The 18,200-nt window shown below is 47.4% G+C and overlaps 7 protein-coding genes and 3 non-coding genes across 10 annotated transcripts; 6 read left to right on the top strand and 4 right to left on the bottom strand.

The window, feature by feature from the left end:
- Positions 1 to 800: 800 nt before the first annotated feature.
- Positions 801 to 3,391, top strand: Pdw03_1661 (2-oxoacid dehydrogenase acyltransferase; the record flags this gene model as incomplete). Its single annotated transcript, XM_066099973.1, has 3 exons — positions 801 to 1,424; positions 1,496 to 2,864; positions 2,919 to 3,391. The coding sequence occupies 3 exons, from the start codon at positions 801 to 803 to the stop codon at positions 3,389 to 3,391; spliced, it is 2,466 nt and encodes an 821-aa protein (XP_065957700.1).
- A 257-nt stretch (positions 3,392 to 3,648) lies between these two features.
- Positions 3,649 to 4,669, top strand: Pdw03_1660 (uncharacterized protein; the record flags this gene model as incomplete). Its single annotated transcript, XM_014681126.2, has 4 exons — positions 3,649 to 3,662; positions 3,897 to 3,936; positions 3,992 to 4,446; positions 4,543 to 4,669. 4 exons carry the CDS (start codon positions 3,649 to 3,651, stop codon positions 4,667 to 4,669), a joined length of 636 nt encoding a protein of 211 aa, XP_014536612.2.
- Positions 4,670 to 5,407: 738 nt separating this feature from the next.
- On the bottom strand, positions 5,408 to 7,003 carry Pdw03_1659 (Amino acid/polyamine transporter I; the record flags this gene model as incomplete). Its single annotated transcript, XM_066099972.1, has 2 exons — positions 5,408 to 6,828; positions 6,889 to 7,003. The coding sequence occupies 2 exons, from the start codon at positions 7,001 to 7,003 to the stop codon at positions 5,408 to 5,410; spliced, it is 1,536 nt and encodes a 511-aa protein (XP_065957699.1).
- Positions 7,004 to 7,121: 118 nt separating this feature from the next.
- Positions 7,122 to 8,003, bottom strand: Pdw03_1658 (Aminoglycoside phosphotransferase; the record flags this gene model as incomplete). The annotated part of the gene is made up of 1 exon (XM_014681128.2): positions 7,122 to 8,003. The coding sequence occupies one exon, from the start codon at positions 8,001 to 8,003 to the stop codon at positions 7,122 to 7,124; it is 882 nt and encodes a 293-aa protein (XP_014536614.2).
- Positions 8,004 to 8,352: 349 nt separating this feature from the next.
- Positions 8,353 to 8,434, top strand: Pdw03_tRNA172. Its single transcript has one exon. It is a non-coding gene; the product is annotated as a tRNA-His (tRNA).
- A 371-nt stretch (positions 8,435 to 8,805) lies between these two features.
- Pdw03_1657 (uncharacterized protein) lies at positions 8,806 to 9,933 on the top strand (the record flags this gene model as incomplete). The annotated part of the gene is made up of 1 exon (XM_014681129.1): positions 8,806 to 9,933. One exon carries the CDS (start codon positions 8,806 to 8,808, stop codon positions 9,931 to 9,933), a length of 1,128 nt encoding a protein of 375 aa, XP_014536615.1.
- A 555-nt stretch (positions 9,934 to 10,488) lies between these two features.
- On the top strand, positions 10,489 to 10,570 carry Pdw03_tRNA173. Its single transcript has one exon. It is a non-coding gene; the product is annotated as a tRNA-His (tRNA).
- Positions 10,571 to 10,903: 333 nt separating this feature from the next.
- Positions 10,904 to 10,985, bottom strand: Pdw03_tRNA160. Its single transcript has one exon. It is a non-coding gene; the product is annotated as a tRNA-His (tRNA).
- Positions 10,986 to 13,544: 2,559 nt separating this feature from the next.
- Pdw03_1656 (Polyketide synthase, enoylreductase) lies at positions 13,545 to 14,659 on the top strand (the record flags this gene model as incomplete). Its single annotated transcript, XM_014681130.2, has 3 exons — positions 13,545 to 13,656; positions 13,719 to 13,975; positions 14,024 to 14,659. The coding sequence occupies 3 exons, from the start codon at positions 13,545 to 13,547 to the stop codon at positions 14,657 to 14,659; spliced, it is 1,005 nt and encodes a 334-aa protein (XP_014536616.2).
- A 1,499-nt stretch (positions 14,660 to 16,158) lies between these two features.
- On the bottom strand, positions 16,159 to 16,623 carry Pdw03_1655 (putative RNA-directed DNA polymerase from transposon X-element; the record flags this gene model as incomplete). Its single annotated transcript, XM_066099971.1, has 1 exon — positions 16,159 to 16,623. One exon carries the CDS (start codon positions 16,621 to 16,623, stop codon positions 16,159 to 16,161), a length of 465 nt encoding a protein of 154 aa, XP_065957698.1.
- Positions 16,624 to 18,200: the final 1,577 nt, after the last annotated feature.

Genomic DNA, 18,200 nt, shown 5'->3' with positions numbered 1-18,200 from the left:
ACAAAAAGCATCCTTTTCCTTTTTTTTATTTTTTTTCTCCTCTGCAACAGATTAAATGTTGAGATGTTCCTGAAATTACATTCTCCACAGATGTGGGTCTCACACTCATTGGGTGGCCGATCTCAGGGGTTCATCCATAGTTATTTTAACCAACACAGAGAACCCTTGGAAACATTCAGTTCACTGTGATTGTGTATTCCGCAGTGCAATCAATAACATGGCCAAGTCCTATCCTTGCTGCAATACTGCATATACGGCGTGTGCATAGGTATACATCACATTCTAGGCCTAGGTACGTTGTTTATCTCTCTATACGGAGTACCCCGTGCTACTTGGATAGTTGGCGTGAGACAACAATTAAAGAAAAAAAAAAAATAGAGCCTCGACATTTCCCTAGGCAATCTAATTATTACAACCTGAGAAAGCTTATTGTAGTCGCATTCTCCGCGGTGAAAATTTGAATCTGATCTATCAACTGCGATTTTATACCTGCTAACTACGGATACGGATACATCGACCACCATTGACAATGGCAAGGGTAGTTCAAAGCCAAATCAACAGTTCCTTGTTCATCTCTATATAAGAAAGGAAATTGGGAATATCTTCACAACCACATATCCAAATAAGGCAATGATCAGGGCCCGCTAAACTGTCTAAGGGGAAAAACTAACTGTAACGGTACTCAACCCGTACACGGGTCGATTCCTCGACCCTTTCTCTCTCTTTCCTTCCACCCATTCTGCAACGGAAACCTCCCCCCCCCTCCACCCCCAGGCCCCAGGGCCTGAGAGAGAGAAAACATGCCCTCACTTACTCTAACAAACCCGGACATGATCCTGCCGTACGAAGATGACCGCGCATACAAAACTCCCTCCCCGCCCCAAATCGCTTACTTGTCGCATCTCAACTCTCGCCAATCGGATCCCAATGGCTTTATGTCAGCGCCCAATCGACAGAAGAAAAATTTTTCCCGCCATGCCTGGACACACGACGACGTGAATGTCAGTCGTCGTCTTTCGGATATTGGCGAGGAGCTCTCGCCAGATAGACTGGAGGGCTTCGGCGATTCGGATGAACAAGACCTAGCCAGTTCATCGCTACTGCATGAGCAGGTCGATAAGGACAGGGAAAATGCTGCATGGAGTAGCTCCAATTCCACCATCAGTGTGGGGAGCGGACCCGCTTCTGCTTCTAGGGATGTGTCCGAGCCGCATAACGGACGCGACGAATCCCTCGTTCACCCCGAAGTCGCGAAAGCGCAAGCTACTACCGTCGTCGGAGCTGCAGGGAGTTCTTCTGTACCAGCGAGCAACGCTGTGGCGTCTGCAGCTGTAGAGGGTAAGGGGCCTGGAGAGGAGTTTTCCTCGGCGATACTGAGTAGCGAGGCGGAGAGGATTCTGGAGAATGCGAAGAAACGGCTAAATGTGTGTGAATGTCATGTTTTGTGCTCTACAGGTTTGGTTAAGGAGTAATACTGACGTGCTTTGTTTCTCAGCTTATGGAAAACAATCTCACCCGAGCTCGGTCGACGACGCCACGCACCACCGCCTCCCCCTCGCCCTCGAATTCGGGCTATATTCAGCCAATGGGTATGCATCACCCAGTGGGCGGATTGTACCGGTCGATTTCGCGCACGGATCCCAAGAACTCTTCCCTTCGACGGCTGTCGCTTGTTGCATCGCAGGATACGACGAATAATCACCATTCGAGAGTGCACTCTGAGACGAATGTGCCGTCCAAGTCGGGCCTCTCGAATGATAACAAGCGCATCATGCGCTCTGTCAGTGCGATGGGTGCAAGCACTTCGTCCCGTCTTCATACTGACAATCGGTCGTTCCAGTATGCACCCACGAGAGCATATCTGACGCACCGGTCATCGGTCTCTTCCACCCGGCCTCCGATACCTGTGAATGATCAGGACCAACAGGATCAGACGGCGCAGTCACCTGTTTCCACCGAAGACAGTTCGCCGGTCTCGCCGCGTGGCTTGGGCATCTCCTCGGAGGAGGGATCAAAATCAAGCCCGGATGGTTTCAGTCCAGTCTACAGCTCTTTTGGTCCCCCTAGTCGCGCGCAGTCGCAACTGCAGGTGCGTGATCTCCAGTATCAGATGAAGGGGCTTCACATCAAGATCTCTTCTCTCAAGGTCAAGACCCAGGAAGATAATCTTCGCCGGCGTAGCTTGCAAAGTCTGCGCACGCCAAGTCCACTGACGGCCTCTGATCAATGGTATGTGACTGCGCTGGAGCTCAGAGATGGTCAGAGCAGTCGTGGCTCCGATTCCCGACGCGACACCAGCTCTGAAAACACCCGGGATACCTCTAATGATGTAGCGGAAGATCGACGCAGATCCGATCAGCATGTCGCTGGGAACACATCCAAACACGCCCGGACTTGGAAAGGCAATGAGCCTGCTAAATATGCCGATGATCAATCTGTCGCCGAGACGATGTACGAGGATGCCGAAGAAGGTGACTTCGATGGGGACATTGACCGCGAGGCTCTGAATGAGATTTTGCGTGAACCACTTGACGATGACCTCGAGAGCGACATGGAAGCCTTCCCCGATGTGCCATCGCACACGGATGCGACGCCCCACGAGATGCGTGAGGATGCCTTTGACTACGAGAATTTCATCCTACATAGCGCACTGGGCAACTACACCCAGCAACTCCGTCGGGTGAGCCACGGCTCGAACGGGTCAGTCGAGACAACCCGGCCCACATACACGCTACACTCCCGTACAAACAGCAACATTTCCGAGTCGACCGTGGCAACCTTCACAACTGCAAATGAAGGCGAGTGTCCTGATGACGAGGACGACATTGATAGCGTGATGTACTGGGACCGACGATTCAACCGTGGTACGTTCCCACGATCTAAATCCTCTGGCGTTTCTAACACCAATCCTCGAACAGAGCTGCGACATGGCCATAGCCATAGCCACTCCCAGTCGCATTCCCTACGTCATGCTCGCAGCTACAGCCACCAATCAAGTTCAATTAAAGAGGTCGAGGAGGGCGATCGTTCCGAAACACCCCGCGGACCACGATACGAAGGCGGCGACAACACCTTACTGAACACACCACATCTTTCCTCTCAGAAATTCGCTAGCCGCTCATCCTCAGCCACGGCCGGCTCTGCAACTCCAACCTCCCTTGTCTCATCCCTTGTCTCGACCGTGCGTGCGGCATCCAGTACCCCCAGTGTAGGTGGTATCAATGATGATGATACACAGATGCTGGAAGAACTCTTTGCCAGCCTTGGTAAGGTCTGTATGGACCTCCAGGCAATCACGACCTCTTCGGATCCAGACATAAAAGCAGCGCGTGTGCTGCGGCGTCGTCTGGATGCTGCGCGGAGAGCGCTAGAAGGAGAACTTGATTCTTGATTTGATTATCTTGTTTCTTTTCTCGTCCCATCGCAGCATATCAAAAGATGCCATATACCCTGATTGATCCCAGTTTGAGTGGGATTGACGTTCTTTTTATCTCTTTTGTTTTGTTTTGTTTCTCTTTGCCCACATTATCATGATACCCGGAGTTTTTTTTTTTTTTTTTCTATATTAGCTGTCTATTAGCTACGATTTGTATTTGTATCTAGGTCATCTATAGACTCTAGAGTATCGCAATAATCTAATTTAATGTCATGATCAATGCCGTGTATGAGATTTAACCTTGTCCAGAATTCATCTGAGCACAAATGCCAGTCAGCACAACCATCACAAAATTTCTCAGGAAGTCCTTCTGTTGGCTCATTTTCTCCTTTTTAAACCCGGACAACATTCCACTTCCCACTTTTCATCTACAACATACAACATCGCATTTCTCCAAAATTCCCCTTTTTTTTGCCCCGCGATCTCCTAATCGGGACACTGATCGCCCAACGATAAGCAGAGCCTGTCGCGCCCTCCACACACGCCATTGTCGACAAATAGTAAGAAGCTCTCGGTGAAGTAAATGCAAAGTGACCATACTAATAAACCCGCAAGAGCAAACCACGTTATTTCGAAATCTCAAACCCAGAGACACAGGGCAAGCGTTCAAGGAAGAAAAAAAAATCCAAAAACCCAAAAAATACAGCCAAACTGAACAACCCATCCCCCCAAACACCAAGTCCAAGAAAAAGAAAATCCAACACGGACCTTCGCAAAAACTTGTTGCGCACCCTGCACACCCAAAAAACCTTCGCGATGAACATGAGCGCAAGCGCAAACGCCAGGCCACCGCCCGGAGGCGGACCGCAATCACACGCCTCGCGCCGTCTCCTCATCTTCCAGGAGACGCGCAACCCGCAAAACGTCGCAGAGACCATCTACCTTCCCGTCAACAAGCTGGGGTTACCCATCTGTGGCGATGGGCCCGAGATGCCTTCCATTCTGGAGTTGCCGTTGCGAGTGCTGAGGGTGTTTACGGATATCTTTAATCAGCCGAAGTATAAGGGATGGTATGTGGTAGAATTTTTGAGTCTTTCCTTTTTTTTTTCCTTCGCTGTCTGGTATCATTCGGATGTAAAAATGGATGCTAATTTGAATCGTTTCAGGGCCGTCGTCTCTGCAGGTCCTTACCGGGATATCTCAGAAGAAGGGAAATTTTATGCTGTGCTCCTGGAGCAGACACAGAATACTTCGGGGCATGCATCGTATGAGACTCATATGGGGACGCCTTGATGGGTTTGCGTGTTCCAATTTTATAATGTGTGGAAGACTGGTAGAGGGTTCTTTATTTTTCAGATTTTCTTCCAAGGTTTTCTTTGTACATTTTTATCATGCTATGATTAGCGTGTTCAACCGGTGGTATTTCAATTGATGTTCACATGAAGGTCACGATGTTCCTGGGGGAAATAGAGGGAGTTGGGAAAGATGAAAGTAAAGATAGAAAGACAGTGAGTATTTTGAGGAAAAGAAAACACCAAAAAAAATAAAAAAATAGTAGTTGTCCCACCAAATTGCCAACTTTCCTGTAACAGGAAGATGTAATCTAGTGACGCCATCCCAGGGTGGAAATGTCTCTGCAGAATTGCTTCCCTCAAGGGTCATCTCCATTGCTTAGTGGCTTCCAGCGTCGTGGACTACTCACACGAGTGAAAATGCCAACCCCAGGATTCGTACCAGGCACCTTTCCTGCTGGCCAAGGCCGAAGCAGGGTAACTGGCATGGCGGTGAGCCTTCCACTGGGTTATCCATGACAGATTATATTTTGGAACTCTATTTAAAAAATAAGGTGGTCGAAACGCATCAATGTGACTGATTAAAAAAAAACATAGTATCCATCTTCCATCGGGTGTAGTTTGAAAGGTAATATTAGAAACATTTAAAGTGTTTCAATTTTGTACACTCTGTAGATCTAAATCATCATTTAAAACACCCTTGTTTTCACATGCGCCGTACCTAACCATTCATCCACCCTTATTCCTCGCATCGCCCAGTGTCAATATCAGCTTCGGCAGGCTTCACAAACGTCGGCCGAAAAGCAACCTTATGGCCAATGTATAGTACGGCAAACAAGATCAGACTGAGGTAGTTGATGAAAAAGTCGGTAACGCTGAATGTCGGAATGAAAGCAGTGAAGCCCTGCGTGATGATGATAAGCGAGTTGAAGAACAAGCCATACCAAGAGAAAAAAGGTTGCCAGGGAGCCTTATATGGGAGAGTAGCACGTGGAATGGCTTGCGCAGCCAACGCTCTCATGAAGGCAAGATGGCAAATGTTAAGAGATGCCCAGGTAATGAAACCGGCTAGGCCAGCAATCTGGATCAACCAGTTGAAAACGGTGGCTCCGGAATTTGATACATTGAGGAAGCCCAGTAGGCCAAAGAGTGCTGTGAAGCCCACACTCACATGGGGCACGCCGTGTTGGGTTGTTTTCAAGAAAAGGCGAGGAGCGAACCCCTCATGGGCCAAGCCGACGAGAATTCGACTGCCGCTATATACGTTCGAGTTGGCAGCGGAAAGGACCACTGTGAGCAGGACTGCATTGATAATACTAGGCAGGACGTTGACACCCGCACGTTTTGCAGCAATGACAAAGGGGGACGCATCCGCATTTGTACCGCTGTCATCAGACGTAAGGCGTTTGTCATTAGATGGCACGACGATGCCGACGAAGAAAATCGTAAACACAAAGAAAAACACGATCCGAAAAAAGGTCTTGCGAATCGCAGAGGGGATGTTCTTTCGAGGGTTTTCTGTTTCACCCGCAGCAATACCGACAAGCTCGGTGCCTTGGTATGAAAACCCAGCTTTGATCAAAATGGCCCAGAATCCGACAAACTTAGCCAGAGCATCTTGTCCAGAGTCCTCAATTAGATAAGGGCGGAATGGGCCTGGATGCACCCAGTATCTGAATCCCAGATAACCCTCTCTACCAGCCCCGGCATTAATGCAAATCGCGAATATCATAAACCCGACCACGGTGATGATCTTGATGCTTGAAAGCCAAAATTCAACTTCACCGTAGCAGCTCACAGGAAACATATTCAGTATGATAATGATAACCCAAAACACGGCAATAAATACCGCCATTGGGATCGTGTCATCCCAATATTGTATGATGAGGCCAGTGGCAGTCAACTCCAGGGCAAATGTCGAGGCCCATGAAAACCAGTAAATCCAACCCATCGCAAAGCCTAAGCTAGGATCGACCAGGCGCGTCGCATATGTGGCAAAGGCTCCTGGGATCGGTAGGTAGGTGGCCACCTCACCCAAGGCGATCATGACTGAAAACACGATTGATCCAAGGAAGGTGAATGCAATTAGGGCGCCAACAGGGCCTGCAGTAGCAATGGCACTCCCACTACCTATAAAAAGACCTGTGCCGATGGCACCTCCTACGAAAAAGATAAGAATAAGAATAAGAACAAATATGTGGATAGGGTCAGAGTTCTTACCCATTGCGATCATCTGTAGATGTCGGCTTTTGAGCCTTCGCTGCAATTCTGGCTGTTGGGGTGACTCGCCATTGCTATGTTTTTCTTGATTGCCTTCAAGGTCGTGATCGGCCATTGAGCATCTGATCGGGTTTTGACTTTGATAGAAGCAATTTAAAAAAAAAGTGGCGGAGCCGCTTCTCAAATTAGATTTTTCGGGCCTCTGATTGGTCTAAAGGGAGATTTCGCCCCAGTCACGTGGCTCGGTACTTCTGGTACCTTGATGCCTTGGTGCCTTCAGGCATCAATTCAAGTCGAAGAACATCTGATGTTGGGAAGAGACCCTCTTTCACGCCAACATGATACGTGAGAGTCCATGGAAAAAATACAGAGCGTAATTCCGGATCATGGCGTCCTTGCTCCCATGTTTCTGAAAGCATCTTTCCTTGCGACGGTTTGATGTATTCAATCAACAGATAAGGAGTGTTGAGCCTGACCTGCTCTTTACGTCTCTGTTGTTTATGGGGGACATATAGTGACGGGGTCGGGTAGCCTAACCAGTATGAGAATAGACGGCGTAGACGGTGCAAACTTCGAGTAAAAAGAGGCAGGTTATCAAGTACGGTAAAAGACAGGCCGTTCGACAGGCCAACCCCGTAAAGTTGTAGGATAGGAACGGTAGGACAATTCTCTTGGAGCCATGCATAGGTCGCAGCTTCGCAGCGGACTTTCTCATCTGCGTTGCCTGGGCAAAAGTTTTCTCCAATCCGAAATGGCAGAGGGAATCGAATTATGTATTGCTTCCCAGGAATACCTCCTTTATCGTGAACACACTCTTGGCCATTTATATCGATATTCACTTGAAGACAGACGTTGAAGCTTCCGTGCATCCAGTCCTCGACATCAACAACAGTGCATCTGTCGACGGAGATTCCAAGATGATGGGCGACAATGGTTTCAATTTGCATTCGTTGTCGATGAAGATAAAGGTAGAGCTTTAGCTTTTGATCTCTGTAACCCAGCTGCAGGAGCATATTGCTGTCGTTATCTAGTGCATCATCGTAAGTGATCTCCCGACGAAGCAAGCGGCGGGTTTTCAGCCCCTTTGCAAATCCATTTTCCTGCACTGTGGACATTATCCGAAGTACAGTATCTTGAACGTGGTTCGCTTTGAATCAGGAACGGATGCAACTGTGAGAGCGTCGGCCCCTTCCTTAGGAGGTACGAAATTCGGCTTGGAGAAATATTTCTCCGTTCAGCCCAGCTTCATGTTTCGGTACGGACTGTACAAGAATTGTGTGGAAGAAAAGAAGGACTTTGTGGCTTGATAATAAGTGCATACTATTTGGGCTAAGTGGTAAAAAGTGTGTAAATTTATAAATAAGCAAGTGCTCCACTATGCAACCTATGAATGAGGAGCACAAAGTGGATCTAGTTGATGAGGTAATATAAGAAATTAAAAAGAGGAATTAAGATATCCCAATAGGTGCCATGGTCTAGTGGTATGACGACACATTGTGGTGTACAATGATCTGTGTTAGCCCCGGTTCGATTCCGGGTGGCGCCAGTTTTTTTTTCTTGGATCTTTTTTTTTTGTACCTCCGAAGTCGATGCTTTTTTAATTCTTTTTAATACTAAAAGTTCTTAATACTCGATGCAATAGCAGAGTGTACGCTACCAACCACTAATGACAGAGACTGTCTTTTATAAATCATTGCGGCTCAACCATTGAGACATTTCTAGGCACCCACGAGGCTAACTGGCAGATCCCCCAATCAAACAAGCTCTTTGCACACTGGGTTTTTGGCAGCGAATGAGGTGTTATTCTAGCTGTTAGCGGGGTTAGCTAAACAAGCTAAACTATCCAGACCAGGCGGGGTCGTGTGGATATAAATCGATAGGTCTGCTCTTTCAAGTGCCCGTAACTCCACCCACAACATGCGTTCGAGTCGACTATTAAAATGGCGCCGTGTACAGAAAATGGAGACTCTCCAGGACCTTATTCCATCTCTACCTGCAGCTCCATTGACATCTCCTCTATTTACCGTCTTTCCCGCCGAAATCCGCAATCGCATCTATACGTTTGCCCTTGAGTCCGAGGATGTTCTCACAGACGACCGTTCTCGCTCCCTCTATAAGCAAAATGCTTTCTACTACCGGCCCGGATACAAGCAGCCCAAGCGCATCCAGACTGCACTCCTCCAGACATGCCAGCAAATCTACGCTGAGGCGTCCCTCCTCCCATCGGCAGTAAATGAACATACATTTTGGTTCTATCGATCTCCGCCACATGTCAAGGATGCCTCGTCACCGCTGAATTATTTTCGCAAGATGGCCCCAAAACAGCGGGCTCAGGTGCAGCATTTACACCTGTTCACTCAGCAGTATTTTCTAGAAGACGATCATTGGTCTCAGATATGGGACGGGCTAAAGATAGGCGACGACGGGAGCAATTTACGCAAGGGGTGCAGCATCGCTCCGAAGAAAATGACCATCACGTTTCGCCATACGGACTGGTGGTACTGGGAGAACGATGAGCTTCTAGGCATCGATCCGTTCCGGCCTGGGAGAACCTGCGCTGCCGATATGGGCCAGGTTGTTTCCCCACAATCCGCAGCGCGATCATGGGGGAATCAATTTAGCTCTCTTCCTTGTCTTGAGGAGTTGGTCATCGAGTTCGAGACAATTATGCGGAAGAGGGACCAGCTAAATGCCATCATACAACAAGCTCTCGAGTGGAAATTTCCCATACAGGCTGACAAGAGCTTGTATCTGGTTGCTGAGCCCAAGTCGAAGAGCGTATATACTTGGTCTGGGGCGAAAGAGGCGGATTTGAAAAGACAGACACCTGCATGGCCGGTTGATACTGAGGCCGGGTTGGAATCGCAACCCGGCCCGGAACAAGACCCGGCTCATACGGCCCCGGCGTTGGTGCCATTTGATCATCAATCCAACTCGGGCACAAGCGGCGACATAAGTCTTGGAAATCTCACCCATCATAACGAAAATGCGGAGATGTACTATGTTGTCTTCTTGACTTGGAGGAAGCAGCGAGTCCAGGAATAGGACCCTAATTTCATATTTTGCATCCATTGTCCAGATCCCATCTTCACGATCTTTTTGTTAGCACGTTTTGTTCTGCTTGTCGTATGGGATCATTTCCACATTTCTCTTTCGGTGTGTGACATGTGAATCATTTGGTGGATACTGTTCTGATACAACATACGAGCCCTGGAAAAATCCAAGATTGACACATTGTAGAATAGATCATGCGAATTTCTGTCATTGCTCCATATTTAAGGAACGCCAACGAAGCTTGACACCAGATTGCGAATGCTACAACATGAACATCTTCTCCTCTTTGTTCGATGACTGCTCAAAACAACTTTCGAAATAAAACGAGCCCTTTTTAAGATGATCTATAGCAGGCACATATGACTCGTAGCAGTTAGTCAATGCTTCATAAAGCCATAGAAAATAGCATGGAATAAAAGTAGGGTTTCACCTATGTAGGTCTCCACAAGAGAAACCCTACACTGTTTTATTCACACTCTAGTTACCGAGTTGGTTAAAAACAAAAGTAGATCATAAGTTCTAAAAAGCCCGATTCTCCACCCATCAGGTGCCATGGTCTAGTGGTATGACGACACATTGTGGTGTACAATGATCTGTGTTAGCCCCGGTTCGATTCCGGGTGGCGCCAAAGTTTTTTTGGATTCTTTTAGTTCAATGATATTTGAAGATGTTGCCTTGGTAATTTTGTTTATTTGTTAACCGGCGCTTGGTTGATCTAGTTTCACACTTGATGTTTGAAGGTAAGCATGTCAAATCATATTAAATAGGAAAAATGTATTGACTTCATAAGTTGCATTTATCTACCACCTTAGCCATGTGCAATAAAAACATCAGATCCGATATGCGAAGTGTTACATCTAATTCCTAATCTACGCCAAAACAACTACTCTTCTTAGAGACTTAGATGATCATGGAGGAAGAGATGTTTTAAAAGAGATAGGAAAGAAGGGGCAAAAAACTTTGGCGCCACCCGGAATCGAACCGGGGCTAACACAGATCATTGTACACCACAATGTGTCGTCATACCACTAGACCATGGCACCTATTAGATATGAGCTTTGCCATTTTTTGTTTTATTTTTCATTTTTGGTTCAATGTTTTCGTAGTGAAATTCCCAGCCGTAACATGGATTGCAATGGCAACAATTTCGTTTGTTTTGTACGCAGAACGTAATGTAAGTAAAAAACAAATGTAGTGAAATGTTGAAACTATTCAAAAATGAGAAACCCTAAAAAGAAAGAACTAGGAAAAGATGATCTTAATGCATACTTAGATCCTAGTATACATTATCAGAGAACTCTTCAGCTCGGCACGGAAACAAATGAAATAGCGGATGCAATTTTCCTCGCTAACGCTTTAGCCGGTTGAGAGCCAAAAAAATTCGGATAGGTCTGCCCTGAGTTCACGAGAGACTCAGTTTTGCACGGCTGTAGCTCCAAGGGAACCAACTTAATGCCATGAGAGCATCAATGAAACCAATGCCCGCCGTTTAGTTAGCCTGTCCTATATTGCCAATGGCACTGGCCACGGAAAATAATGCCCCGAAAAAAGCCAAGCCCTCCTTCTCCGTAAACAGTTGGTGCAAGTTTAGCGTCCCGTAGATCTTGTATTGTGTGGACTGTGGCCATTGATCAAAATCCATGTTCGAAAGAATTGCGTCCGGAAAATTAAGGATGGAATTAGATAGCTCTAATAGGAAAAATGGATATGAGGATAAAATCACCTTTAGAACTGTTGTACACCGAATCACGCCTGCTAAGTTCCATCTTTTGCTGCGAAACTTGTATGATAGGTGGTCAACGTCTTCTTGTTGGGAGATATCGTAGCCTATTGCAGTGGTGCGGCATCCACGATTGTGAAGAAGATCAAGGACGAGCTGCTGAATAGGTTGTGACCCGCCAGATCTTCCAAGGAAAACCAGTATCAGCAAGCGCAAGGCCTAGATTGCCCAATCCACCTGCTAGGATATATGTACCTTCATCCGGCAAGCCAACAAGACCTGGGAGCGGCGGCACAATAGGGACCCTTCCAGGAGCCTGAAGGTCCACGATAGCTGGTGTGTTGGTGGCCTTGCAATGTTTTAAAGCTCCTTGGAAATCACAAATAGGGAATATGGAATAAGATTCCACTTAATCCAACATCCGATGCTGCTTCATGAACTCAATCACGTGCCGAACTGAAGCATGGAGGTTACTGGGTTTCTCTGAGAACTTTTCTGCAGTTGAGGTGAAGAGAAAGTGCAGCCACTGTCGATGAAGTTTTCTGGAAGAGGACTCAAATTCATCTCACTAGACAATATCATGTACTGGCGTCCTTGGACTAGACACCTTGCAGCAGTCCGACCCGGATACCCGCCAAGGAAGCAAATACTAGCGTCAACTCCAAATTCTTTGGCTACCGTGAATGCCCAGAATTTGAGCTTTCAATACCGGCTAGCGAGTGCAAAATCCCTCAGTAGTATCTACAGACTCAGTAGCAACGATTGATTGCATCATCTTCAAGGCAAGAGCATAGTCTATTATGGCCAGAAGGGGTTGACCAATTGATCCAACTAAAAGTACCAAGGAACTTAAGCTGAGGCGACCGACTCGGGAGAGTATGATAAGCGCTGAGGTACGCGAGAGGAGCTGATATCGCCTATTTGGGTCTGTGTTTTGAGAGTTCCAAGTTCGCCCATGCTTGGAGTTTTTCGATCCAAGAGCTTGATGTGTCTGAAGTAATGATCTGCTAAGTGGGGGTTTTGTGCTCAATAGATCAGCAAACTGGATCGTCAATGCCTCATGATGGACTATGTGCACACAGAAATTGTACCGTGACAGCTGATTACCAGTATCAGCGTATTTCAAGCTTGTCCGTTCTTCCCTGCTCTATCAGCACGCATGGCCCACTCTCGACAGCCAATTTTCGCAGCCGAAGATCGCATCGCCCATCAAAATTTCTTTCTTTGTGTTGTAGTCTGAGGTCCCGCAGTGGAGAACCCACTTTCTATTCTAAGCCCAGTACTTGAGACAATTTCTACATTTCGAATTCGGCAGATAACTGTGTCACCCTTCCTTTGTGCATGGATGTATTTTGGAAAACACCAACATAACATTTGGGGCTCTCTGGAAGGCTAGCTCTAGAGCTATTCTCATTTTGTTGCAATCTTGCACCGGTGAAATTTAGCTGCGGCAACTAGGAGACTACTACTGGCATCGTACCGGATCGCAATTTCGCAAAGTGGTCTTCTGTACGACGAAGCGTATTTTACAATCGCAGTTTAGGCTTTACCAACGCTTGCCTACCCCTTCTCTCTACGCAGACCACCGAAACCTAGAGCGCATTTTTACATGCATTCCGACGATCCCATAAGCTACACGAAATATGCTAGTTAAGATGATCATGCGACAATAATGATGTTCGATATCTGATGATTCAATCTCGCTTGGAAGCCTGGATCACCCTACTGACAAATCGCGAGGAGAATATCACATGAAGTGCAATAAAACCTCGATTTGGCAAAACCCGCTTTGCATTTTGTACGATTTATCTTACAACATTCGAGCTATAACACGCCTCCCTCGCGCCATTAGTTTCCCATCACGTCGCAAGGTCTGTTGAGAATGACCACTCAAAGCGCCATTATTGTCCAAGGACCTGGCTGTGCGACGCTGGCAGAAAATGTCCCCCTCCCTGTGTTGCCGGACGATTACATTCTCGTCAAAACTAAAGCTGGTATTTTTTCCTTCTTCTTCGTTTCCTCCATTCAAGAACAGCCGGACTAACACAGTATCAAGTCGCTTTGAATCCAACGGACTGGCGCCATATTGATTTCGTGCCCTGTACCGGGGCAACCGTGGGCTGCGACTATTCGGGAATAGTAGAAGCCATAGGTCGGAGCGTCAACAAGGCTTTCAAAAAGGGTGATCGAGTTGCTGGCTTCGTACATGGTAGCAATGCCGTTCGCCTCAATGGTGGCGCATTTGCTCAGTATGTGATTGCGAAGGGCGACCTCCAAATCCTGATACCTGAGTCCATGAGCTTTGAGGCGGCAGTCACCATTGGTGTTGGTTTAACAACCGTTGGTTAAAATCTTTACCAGAGCATGGAACTGCCCATCCCCGGCGACCAGGCGAGCGAGTCGGGCGACACAAGTATCCTAATCTATGGAGGCGCAACGGCTACCGGTACCCTTGCTATTCAGCTAGCAAAATTATCGGGACTGCGAGTGGTAACAACATGCTCCGAAGCCAATCGCAGCTTCATGTTTGAACTTGGGGCAGACGCAGTTTTTGATTACCACGATCCCCTAGTGGGCGAACAGATCCGAGAGGATACTGATGATACTCTGGAATTTGTTCTTGATACAATCTCTACGCCGCAATCTGCTGCCATCTGCAGTGCTGCCATTTCGTCCGCAGGCGGCTCCTACAATGCCCTGTTGGATGTATCATCAGCGCGAGAGGACGTTGATTCGCATGTCTCGATGGCGTATGATATCCTGGGAGAGCCTTACTGCATGGGAACGAACAGCATATCTCCTGATAGTACTGATCTTGAGTTCGGCATCAAATGGTGGGAAGTAGCGCAGAAACTACTTGAGGAGCGCCGCATTCATCCTCATCCATATCAGGTGAAGCCAGGCGGCTTGGCTGGAGTGTTGGCCGGTCTTCAGATTCTGCGGGAAGGCAAAGTCCGAACCTCCAAGCTAGTGTATTGGGTCGATGAATCCGAGTAGAATATGAAAATCTAAAATGGAGTGCTTGGCTTTTGCGAACGTTTAGCTATGCGCTGATACATTACGAGATTGTTGGCGTAAGATGTATGTAATACTCCGTAGGAGATTTGCAATGAATATTAAGGAATTGTTGCCATACTAGAATTTATTTACAGAAACACTCAGCCACTTTTGCGGCCTTGTCATGTGTTTTATAAATTTTTTGGGGGTTTGATGGCCAAAAAAGCAGAAATTGCCTTTTTTGGAGATGGACTTTTCTACTTTTAAGCTCTGATATTTGAATAAAAGATTAAGAGGAAAAATTAGGTGCTGTAGTAGTATCTCGCTGTTAATTTGCGGGCTCCAGTTTTCTGTCTCAAGCTTCATGAAGGAAACAAGACAACACCTCAATTAAGGCTCATTAGTCAATTTCAATCGAAATTTAAATGCACACACAATTGGTGATACATAATCGCTCTTTTGAGATTATCTCATCCTAAATGGATGCTTTTTTTATTATGACGGACTTTACGCTTCGTTGCTTTTACAGGCCTCTATCAAAGAAAGGCCTTTGCTTTGCTGATTTGAATTGCAACGTTTCTCCCTTTGGGTGCGACTCTATGCTTTGCCGTCAGCTACATCATTCCCGCTTGGCACAAACATCTATGCCGACATTGTGTCTTGCATGATCTGTAATTGGGCCAGAGTAATCATCCTATCCCCCACATCGAGATTTCACTGCTACAACAGATCCTGGCCACGCAAGATCAGACATGGATCGAGAAACCACAACAATTTCAAGTGTTCACGAAGCCTTAATTTAGCACTATACTATAAAGTGTTACTTAATGTTCGGCTTATTATAATAACGCTATAACTATTTACTTGAACCTACTTTAAAAATTTATAGTATCTAATAAACTGGCTAAAGTCCTTGAAATCATATAATCTTTCTCTATTTTTTTTAGAGATATTAAATCTGAGGACAGAGACACCAAATGCGATAGATATACCTCGTCTACCTTCTTAAAATCAGAAGGTTATTTAACCAAAAAAGCATATTACCTACAAAAAGCATGAAGAGAGTTTCTGAACGAAATAGGAAAAAAACAAAAAAAAAGATGAAAACGTGCAACAGTGAGGATTCGCTGGTGGTCACCCACCCAACTAATAACTCACCGGCGTGTGGCTTATGTGCGGTCAGTAGTTCGGTGGGTAGGTAGGTAGGTAGGTAGATATATTTAACGTCCGGCAGGGAGCAAGCGAAAGCTTGCTCCTGCGACCTCCCATGGGGTATTGGGACGTGCAGTGCTATGGTTTCTATAATACAAAGATCTTTCTCCACAGATTGCAGTTCATGCATTCGTAAATGCGAGGGCTGAGTAGCCAGTTGATGACAGCTGTCTCCGACATGTGAGCCGGCCATCATGGGGGTGAGGGTCCCGGGGGGTCCCGGGGGGTCCAGGTGTGTGGTGATTGGCGGGTGCCAAAAGACTTTGTTGAGGAAACAAATGAAGGAGTTACCTCGTGCAGACCCGCGAGTAGAAGCTTGTGAGCTCCAGTAGTTCAACAAACTGCTTGGGGTCCAGGCTGCGAAGGTAGGCGACTGCCTCTGTCCTGTCGGTTGGAGGTGTCGGGGGGCGTTTTGGCCAGTGTCGGAAAGACCTCTGGGTTTTGTGGCAGAGAGCGAGGTGCTCTGGTGACTTTCGGCGGCCGCATGAGCAGTCGAGTTTGGCGTCTTCGTGGTTGAACTTGCGGTGGTACCAGTCGAAGTCGCCATGCGACGAGCGGAGGGCAAGCCAGCGGTGGAGCGCTGGTCGTCGGAGTTCGAGTTCCGGCAGTGAATCAATCTCGTAGGTGTCTGACCAGCGTCGGTACCACTGGGAGAGTTTTTGAGAGACCGTGTCCCACCAGCGCAAGCGAGCCTCGTTCCGAAGTTCCCGGAAGATGGATCGGATCCCGCTAATCGTGGGTTCGGCTTCCATCCCTATAGCACTACCGCGTAGCGCGCCTTCACCGGCTAAGGTGTCAGCAGCTTCGTTCCCTTCGATCCCAGTGTGCCCAGGGGCCCATCGGAGACTGATATTGTGCTGTTCCATAGCCCGGTGGCAGGCTAAAAATGCCCATTGCGAGGAGTTCGAGGCATTCCCCCTAATACACCAGATAACGGATGTGCTATCAATACAGAGCCAGATTTTCGACCTAGGCGGAGCTACCGCGATTGCCCGTTCGAGCCCTCGCCAGGCTCCGATTGCTTCGGCGTCGAAAACATGAGAGCGTGAGTTGATAGCGCCAGCGCCAGTGTCGATTTGGGTGCCGTTTGCCATAAGTACGAAGCCATAGCCTACGTACTTGATGCCCTCCTGCCACTGCTCGGAGCCATCTGAGAAGACGCAGATATTAGTTCGGTGGGTGTCGCCCCGGTGAGAAGGGTGAGTGCGCTATAGACAGGGTGAGAAGCCAGGTGAGAAATCACCCAAATCGCGCGACTGCCGCACTGACCCTTCCAACTGAGCTACAATTGATATGATTGGACATATTGTTGCCTCTTGAAACAACCATTCTCTTGGCACCTGCACACAGCCACTCAAGGCACGTTGCACATGCTTCCTGCACCGTTTTAGTAGAAGACATTCTCCCAACAAGTCACTATGCTCAAACCAATTCCCATTGGTACTCTTCATGTATGCGGTAGTCAACCCCGAGTGCAGGGGATGATACTTGACGAGTGGCAGTTTCCCTCATGCATCAGCAGGCCGCGACTCTATCATGCGCTATATTGGCAGACATATCATTAAGAGCATATCCGGCCTTCTGGGTCGCAGTCTACTTGGGTGGGCGCTAGTTGACTTGCTCTAGACATCTAGAATCATCCTCGCGACCGAAAGTAGGTCCCTTTAAAGTACCAACCATTGCTCCAGGTGGCGGAGACATCTATGGGCTGGCTCTACTCAGTGTTCATATCCTCGCCGCACTTTTATTGTACGTGGCAATGTATCAGAATCGATTACTCTTTATGAATTATATAAGAAGGCATTGCCTTCGCACAAGGTACACTGTTCGGAGTTGTTCGATTGATGGTGGGGCGGGCAATGGCGGGGTAAAAGCGGCTGAAGCGGGTCCTAAGATCACCTCTCAGCTTCCAAGAAGTTTGTGAAAATCCATCCAAAGTCGTGCATTTCACCTCAACTATCAAATAAGCACAAGCAGCAACTTACCTATTTTACCTTATAGATCACATTTATGTTTTGCATATAATTAGTAACCTTTTGAGTATCACTGCCAGCATAATCGCCATACTACAACTTGGGACCACTGCAACCAACCATTTTAGATCTATTAAAATTGGAGCCGAAGATCGAGTAAAACCTCGAGATAAGCTCCGAAGCGCGATATATCTTGAGATAATCCGGGACGGCATAGAGGATGCTGAGGATGAAAGTGCGATGTCAGGGACAGGAAAGCCTATCTCGATAGTATCTCTTGCGGGCCCTAACAGCCCACTCACCCTTTTTTCAGAATTTACTGGAGGACATCATTGCGCAGCTCAGCCCACAAAGCA

The sequence above is a fragment of the Penicillium digitatum genome, chromosome 5, assembly GCF_016767815.1.
Source record: "Penicillium digitatum chromosome 5, complete sequence".
Classification (NCBI taxonomy): domain Eukaryota; kingdom Fungi; phylum Ascomycota; class Eurotiomycetes; order Eurotiales; family Aspergillaceae; genus Penicillium; species Penicillium digitatum.
The sequence above is the reverse complement of the archived record's forward strand: the minus strand, read 5'-3'. Positions and strand labels throughout refer to the sequence as shown.